Source organism: Malaclemys terrapin, chromosome 22 (genome assembly GCF_027887155.1).
Source record: "Malaclemys terrapin pileata isolate rMalTer1 chromosome 22, rMalTer1.hap1, whole genome shotgun sequence".
NCBI lineage: Eukaryota > Metazoa > Chordata > Testudines > Emydidae > Malaclemys > Malaclemys terrapin.
Genome location: NC_071526.1, coordinates 19,470,940 through 19,478,768, shown reverse-complemented (window position 1 = coordinate 19,478,768; position 7,829 = coordinate 19,470,940). Strand labels below are relative to the sequence as shown.

General features: G+C 48.2%; 1 protein-coding gene across 1 annotated transcript; it reads right to left on the bottom strand.

The window, feature by feature from the left end:
- Positions 1-204: 204 nt before the first annotated feature.
- Positions 205-7,124, bottom strand: UTP11 (UTP11 small subunit processome component). The gene is made up of 8 exons (XM_054012053.1): positions 7,017-7,124; positions 6,494-6,555; positions 5,722-5,824; positions 5,094-5,207; positions 4,162-4,255; positions 3,668-3,798; positions 1,109-1,219; positions 205-490 (listed from the first exon to the last, which is right to left on the bottom strand). The coding sequence occupies exons 1-8, from the start codon at positions 7,077-7,079 to the stop codon at positions 407-409; spliced, it is 762 nt and encodes a 253-aa protein (XP_053868028.1). The 5' UTR covers positions 7,080-7,124; the 3' UTR covers positions 205-406.
- Positions 7,125-7,829: the final 705 nt, after the last annotated feature.

The window sequence follows — 7,829 nt, the reverse complement described above, 5'->3', positions numbered from 1 at the left end:
GGTCTGGAGCCTTCACCAGACCTAGGCAGACCACCATCCCCTAGCCACAAACTTTACCTCTCTCCCTGGTCAGGGCCCAGTCTCCCCTTTGTTTGTGTACTGTGCACACAAAATGCAGTTACAAGCTCAGCATTTCTCTCTCAGGGTTTTCACCAAGGTATATGGACACCTCTTCTGGGGTTTCCAATGTGTAAATACCAAAACTGAAGCAGAAATCTTCTTGGATTTATTAAATGGAAGGTGTTATAGTTACAAATACCCATAAGGCTTACTTTAATGTTTTGTCAAACTGCAGTGAAAATAAGCCTGATACTGACAAAATACCAGCACTTCTCCACAAGAAGCAACATATTCGTTATGTCAGCTAGATCTACACAAGGACGTCAAAAACTATTTCACAGAAAAATTAACGTTTCCGTTGGAATTTGAATTTGTAAACAGCTGGGCTATTTACGGTTTCTTTCTTCACCTTCACTTTGTAAGTTTTGTCCTGAAATGAAACAAACAATTATTTTCTTTCCCATCAAATGATAAGAGAAACATACCCTAAGGAGAGAAAATGGAAATGCTGGTGGAACTTAAGGTGCAGATTAGGTTCAGTGGAAACTGGGCAATTCCTCATCTTTAGTGGGCAGAAGGTATTTTCATCTGCTCTTTCATCTCTGACTGTGATGCTAACCACACAACCTGTTCTTTGACTGGCAAGTCCCCACTGACACAGGAAATCTCTTTAGAGTCACTGGAATTTTGAGGATCTGTTCCTAACCTAGAGAGACCACAACCTCCTCGTTCCTCCCTTCTGCTACTCCACAGCTCCAACTTCAAATTTACACAGCACTTTACAATAGACTGAATAGGCTACACAGAGAACTGACTCTCTACCCTAAATTTATGGGCCAAAGCCCAAATGGGTACAATATCATAGAAACAAGTTATCTGTGCTATCATTACAGCTGGAATGTTTCTCGGTAACTTTCATAAGGAGCTACCTGAAATACTCCACAACAAGTAAGGAAATGTGTGCGCACACAGACACAATCTGTTCTCAGCTCTAAGACCCTCAACAAGCAGAGTCCAAAGAACAAGAGTTAAGTCTTTGCTCCCTCACCAAGAGATCTTTGCGTGCCTGGATTTTCTGAGCAATAACAAACATCTTCTTTTCACGCTCAATGCGCTGTTTCAGGAGGCTGTACTGGTGCTTCCTTTGTTCGGCTAATTTCTGAAGAAGGAAAAAAAGCATTTTTTAGTAGAGCAAAAGAACAAGAAAAATATATTCTCTCGCTCAACTCATCCCAGGCTGCCAGGGATCACACTTAGGGTGACTGAGTTTTTGATTAAACAAAAAATCATACAAGCTCCACGAACAAAGAGTTCTATTAAAGTACCCAATACCAATTTTGTGGTTGCTTCCAAAAGGCTCATTGTTTAACTCCTTGACTCAGAGCTGTGATTTCCTTGCACATACCATAATCCTAGCAGGGACCTAAGGGGTTAATACAGACAAGATAATTAGGACAACAGGCCTCTAGGTCTTCTCCGATGATATGTGGCTGAAACCTTGGTTTCACAGCTCATCCAAAAAGTCAATATACCACAGCAGCAAAGGACCTCCTAGCTGCTGCTTCTTGTCCTTTGTGACTGAACATGATGCTGACAGTTTTACAGCTTGTCAGTGCAGTTGTGTCTAAGACCACCAGTGCATGAGCGGCAGTCCTTTCTGAATGGAAGGCAGAGCTTGCTCAATACCGAGAAAGATATTACAGTCTATACCTGCCGAGTCTGCTGCAGTTTACACTCAGCCACTATATGGATCTTGAGGCACAGAAGCTAATCTTGAACTGGATAATCTTCTAGCACCATGCTGGGCATTAGCTCTGTACTGATTCAGAGTGAAAAGGGTCACCAAGGGTCACCAAGACCAGTTCCTGAAGTGAAGGCATTGCATGGAGACCTCCCAGCCAAACAGTGACCCACCTGATTCTACTTCACTTGCGAGAGCTGATGGGCTCAAAAGCACAAGGTGATATGGCTGCAATTGTGACCTTGGTAATATCATTGAACAGGACAGATCCCAACATGTTTACAATGTGACTGAATCTTTGGAAGAGGAGAAAACCCATCAGTTGAAACTAGTCCAACCACTTTAACGCCAAGCCAGCGTGCGAGGGCTGGCAGGAGGGAGGGGAGTGGGGAACGTTATCCAACATCTGATTTAAGAAGAACATGCTGCAATCTTATCATGAGCAATTTTAAACACCTTTATTTTTACCTTATTGCACATACTGACTCAAGCTTACAAGACTGCCCAATATATCCAAGCTAATTAGGAGCCATTTATACTGCTAAACCCATGCTTAGCTGCTTCTGAGAGAGAGAGAGAGAGAGAGAGAATGAACTGCTATGAAATTAAAACATCAGGAGCAAAGCTGATGCTGTCTAAGCAATTCAAGCTGGAGAACAGAGGCCTGGGTGAAACATTTTAAATTAAAGAACAGCTAGGAAATGAGATTTCAGCCTAAATAGCTTCACGGGAAAGAGGAGAAGGCAGAGTACTGGATCACAAACGCCACTGTGTTCAAAGACAGAAGGAAAGAGAATCCAAGTGTAAATTCATTAACCAAGAGCCACAGAAATAAGAGGAGAGAAATCTCTGCGTATATCCCGGGTATGATGATTGCCAGGTGCAAAGGAAAGAAGCAGAGTCTGTATATTTGTATCTACTAGAGCCACCCCTTTCGCAGGAACCTCCTCCATATCCCCACTTAGGGCTACAAGGGATTTTTTTTTTTTTGGGAAGTGCTCAGATACAGCATTATTACACTTATTTTATATATATCTAAAACAAACGAATGAATGAAGTCTCCCCATACCCAGGGCTTCTTAAAATCCTGGAAACCCAATTAAACAACATTTCTATAAGGAACAGCGACAGCAGTAAAATACCAAATCTGCACATGGAGTCACCAATGGCTCTACCTGTACTTCAACCTGTACTTCCCAATAGCACTTCTGGAGTTGATACTAACGACTGCCTCAGTGGAAGAGAACTAACGGGGCCATAAGAAGAGAGACTCCTAAGAAAAAAAATTCACCATCCATGCAGGACTTGTAAGATGTAGCACAAGTGCCCTTAGCATCAATTGAAACTGCCTCTTTTAGGGAGCAAAACCATCAAAAGATAATGAAGCTTATGCAAGAGACACACTCAGCAGCATAGCATGCACCCATGCTATGCCACCTTACTACATATGCTGTGCCAATCCATCTCAAGCCTGATGTCCAGCACCACTTCTTACTCCTGTTCTGGTCAGGAAAGAATACTGGTCATGCCCACTGTTTTGCAGTGCAGACAAGTGTCCCTAATTGACCAGGATGTGACTAAACTGCCTTTCTGCTTCTGGTCTTAGGGAAGATTTGACTACAGGAGTCCAGATATGAAAAGCTGGCACCAAGAGGACAGATGCCGATCAGTCCCTGACTCTTAGCCACTGTGCCCCTCAACCCCTGGTACCACCACCAAAAAGTCATAGCCTATAAAAGCAAACTTGTTCAGCCAGAGAACGCTTCAATGGACTCTTCCTAGGGCCCATTACATTTTAAGAAGTGAAGTGTAAGGACCCCATTTGCTACTGAATGCTAAATCATAAAGGGTGGCTATACAGTCTACCTTTAAATGGGCAGGGTGAGTGGCTCCTTTTACTGTTTCCTTCTGCAGGGTTTCAATGGTAGGTCGGTTATACACTCTGTCCACTAGCTCTGGGGATGTGTTCAGGTGAGTTGCAACATCAAATTCTTGAACTAAAAATATTTTTTAAAGAGAATTGAAGATTAGTAATGAGAGTTCAGAAAATTTCTGGTGATAGATTCAGCATTTCATCCAAGTACGTGGCTTACACTTGCTATGAGATGGAGAGTACCAGGTCACCTTTCGCCCTCTGCAGGAGGGAGGTCCAGCCCAACTGCCTGAGCAAGGGGAGCAATCCATCTCTTTCACTGTTCAATAACGAGCCCCCAGAGTCTCAGACAAGTCACCATTTCTGAGAGAGGATCTCCCTCAAAGAGAAAGGTGTGAAGGAACAACCACACAATTTTAAAGATTTGGACACAGCCTAGAGATGCTGAAGGGATGTTCTTTTTCAATAAATAAAGCCATAATCTTACCTTCTTTTTTGGTATCAAAAAAGAACACGTGCTTGTTTGATTGCTTCCCCTGAGCATCCAGCAGGTGGAGCTCTGATTTCATCCTTTCGATTTTCTGTGGGGAGGATTAAAAACAGCCTTCAGCAGTGGGCAATGCTTCCTTTGTGTGTCAGCAACAAATATTCTCTCAATATCTAAACTCTTCACTCCTATTAATTCTTTTGTAAACGTAACAACCAGGCGATTCGTCCATTGTTTACATTTGTCTCTCTTTAAAACCTTGTCAATTCAAGAAGAATTTAAAATAATTCTAAGTACTATTCCTCCCCTAACTCCTTGGTTAGGTTTGTAATTTTACAAACATTTTCCTATTTTTCCCAATGCTCCCGATTGCTGCATGAGAAAGCCACACAAACAAAAGGAAACTAACCACACAGAGGAAAGACTAGAAATGACTATCCTCAAAGTACTGGCAAAGACACAAAGGAAAACTCAAAGTGACAAATACTTTTGTTTCTCTAGTCTCATTACAGAGATCTTAGGTGCTATTGTAACAACAGCAGATACAACATTTTCAGACAGAGCTTGATCTAAATTGACTGCGTCCCTTTAAAACTAAACAGTTATTTCAGAATCAATAATCTTCAATTCATGCTAAATGTCAGAAACAAGGCCAAGCATTTAATGTCTAAAATCTACATAATGTTTTACGATAGTTTATCCAATATACCATGCATTGTCTAAGCAACGGAGCAGTCTAGGACTGTCTTCATTCAAAGACACCCCCCCCCCATACAATTAAGCTGTGTCGACATTTCCTTCTGTCATTTCTTGTATGACTGAAATCTAACATTATCAAACAAATGCCTATCAGCCAATGGGACAAATGAAGTTAAAATGTATTCACTATGAACAAACTAGACAATAACGAGAGGATCAGTAAAGACAATTACCTTGGCCTCTGCCACTCTTTTCATTTCTACATATTTGAGATCCTGTGTCCTCATCACCTTCAGCTGTTCCTGGGTCACCTCTTCCTTTGGCTGCTTAATTACATGAACTCCATCCTAAAAGCAAACAAAGTACATTAGCTGCAGAGATCAACACGCTCCTAAAAGTAAGGCCTTGTCTACACTATAAAATTACATCAGCAAAAGTTATGCCGCTTTAATTAAAACCGCTGTTGCATGTCCATACTAGTTCTTTGTGTCAGCAGAATGCATCCACACTAACTGCTCTTGCAGTGACACAGAGAGAAGTGCACCGTGGTAGCTATCCCACTGTGCAACTGGCTGCAGGGGGCTTTGGGAAGGGTTTGACATGCCTCATGAGGCAGGTATAGCGTCACATGATGCAGATTTCTCAATCCCATCATTCAAGGGGCATCCTAGCAGATTGTCAGTGGCTTTTCAACTGAAGCGTGTGATGAGAGGGAGAGGAGAGCGCTGTGTCTGGACAGGGGAGAAAGCAGGCTGACTGACCTGTCCTGAGGCGGGGGAGGGGGACAGAGGAAACCCAGGCACCCATTACCCAAAGCAGAAGAAGGCCACCCTGTCTGAACACAACAAACCAGAGTCTCACCTGGAGCTGCACACGGGTCATTTTAAAATAAAACTCATCAGGATTTTTCTCCAGAGCTTTCTTGCGAAGTGCTTTGAGCACATTCTGTTTCTTGTGATAGTCGCTGAAAAACAAGCCAATATATTTAACACCGCCTGCATTCATATGTGCACACACATCAAATGAAACACTAAATACTCAATAATGATGCTAAATTTGCAGCAGCAAAAAAGGCGTTACCAATAGAACCAGAAATCCGCAGACCATTTATCCACTGGATTTATTCCTTTCACCAAGCTGCCAACATGATCATCTCCACAGGTTCAGTGGCAAAATAGCAGCTTTGGCTCCCTCACCCCACACACAAGTCTCGCTGAGACCAGAACCCGCAGACCTGCAAGAAGCTCAGCCACTAACTCCATCAAAGAAAGGGGGTTTTGGGGGGGTTTAAGTGTGGTGGTAGTCACAAGAGTGACTGTAATAGTGGGATCTTCTCCATCCATCTCTCCGCTCTCTTACATCTCAACACTACAGACACTCAAGTATTCACATATGGACACAAACGGGAAGTCCTATTGAGGTCGGGGAGGATACTCGGGTGAGTAAAGCTAGGCACGTGCTTAGCTGTTTGCTGGAGCAGGGCCTCACGGAAGTCACAGGGCAACACGTGTTCCTGTCTCCCTGAGCGTGAGGCGGCTGCCCGGGCGGTGAGAGCGGGGGCGGCCAGACAGGCCGGTCCCTCGCCAGCCCCCGCCCGGTGAACGCGGCCCGCCTCGGGCGGAGCGGGACTCACTCGGCTCGGCGCTTGTAATCCTGCTTCTTCTCCAGGAGGCCCAGCTGCCTGCGGGACCGGGGCTGGGAAAGCAAAGCGAGAGCCGGGGCTGAGCGAGGGGCGCGGGCGGCCGGCGCGGGGGGCTCGGGGCCGGGGGGGCGTTTCCTCGCGCGCAGGGGGAGGGGGGCTGGGTGCGGGGGGGGGGTCCCGGGTAGAAGGGGGGGGCGTTTCCTCACCCGCGGGGGTGGGGGCTGGGGCCGGGGGGGGGCGTTTCCTCACCCGCGGGGGTGGGGGCTGGGGCCGGGGGGGGGCGTTTCCTCGCGCGCAGGGGGAGGGGGGCTGGGTGCGGGGGGGGGTCCCGGGTAGAAGGAAGGGGGGGCGTTTCCTCGCGCGCAGGGGGAGGGGGGCTGGGTGCGGGGGGGTCCCGGGTAGAAGGGAGGGGGGGCGTTTCCTCGCGCGCAGGGGGAGGGGGCTAGGTCGGGGGGAGGGGGGCGGGTAGAAGGGAGGGGGGGGCTGAGTGGCTGACGCGGGGTCTCGGCCTCACCTGTCCCCGCTCGCGGTGCTCGCGCTGCCCGGCCTTGGCCGCTTTCTTGAAGGCGGCCGCCATGGCGCGGGCCGGCGCGGGGGGGGGGGGCTCCCTAATGCTGCTGCTGCGCCCGCAACGTGGGGGGAGGAAGCGCGAGCTGCGCAGCCGCAGATCCCACACGGGGCGGGGCCGCCGAGCAGGCCCCGCCCCCGGCGCTGGGTCCCGACGAGTTCTCCTGTAAAACGCAAACTGAGGCGTGGGGGTCACAGGGTGCAGGGACACCCGGGGGTCAGAGGTCATGTTGCACAGGGACTCCCTGGGGGTCAGGGGTCACAGGGTGCAGGGATACCCAAGGGTCAGGGGGTCAGAGGGTGCAGGGATACCCGGGGGTCAGAGGTCATGTTGCACAGGGACTCCCTGGGGGTCAGGGGTCACAGGGTGCAGGGATACCCAAGGGTCAGGGGGTCACAGGGTGCAGGGACTCCCTGGGGGTCAGAGGTCATGTTGCACAGGGACTCCCTGGGGGTCAGGGGTCACAGGGTGCAGGGATACCCAAAGGTCAGGGGGTCACAGGGTGCAGGGATACCCGGGGGTCAGAGGTCATGTTGCACAGGGACTCCCTGGGGGTCAGGAGGTTACTGGGGTCAGAGTCTCAGGGGGAGCTTAGTTGGTGGGGTAAAGGGGGTCACAGGGCTCAAATGCCCTTTGCCTTCCTGGGGTGGCCTTGGCTCTCTCCCCCCACATCCAGCCCCCTTGGGTGCTCTGCTCCTCCATCTAGCTGAGGAAGATACACCACCATCTAAATGCTGGGAGTTGGAGTTAGACAAACTC

What these genes read in the sequence shown, in the direction of transcription:
- UTP11 (XM_054012053.1), bottom strand. Translation starts at nt 7,079, where the DNA reads ATGGCGGCCGCCTTCAAGAAAGCGGCCAAGGCCGGGCAGCGCGAGCAC. An exon ending in AAAGAGTGGCAGAGGCCAAG is followed by an intron (nt 4,256 to 5,093) that starts GTAATTGTCTTT and finishes TCCTCCCCACAG; the next exon opens with AAAATCGAAAGGATGAAATC. An exon ending in CTCACCCTGCCCATTTAAAG is followed by an intron (nt 1,220 to 3,667) that starts GTAGACTGTATA and finishes TTCCTTCTTCAG; the next exon opens with AAATTAGCCGAACAAAGGAA.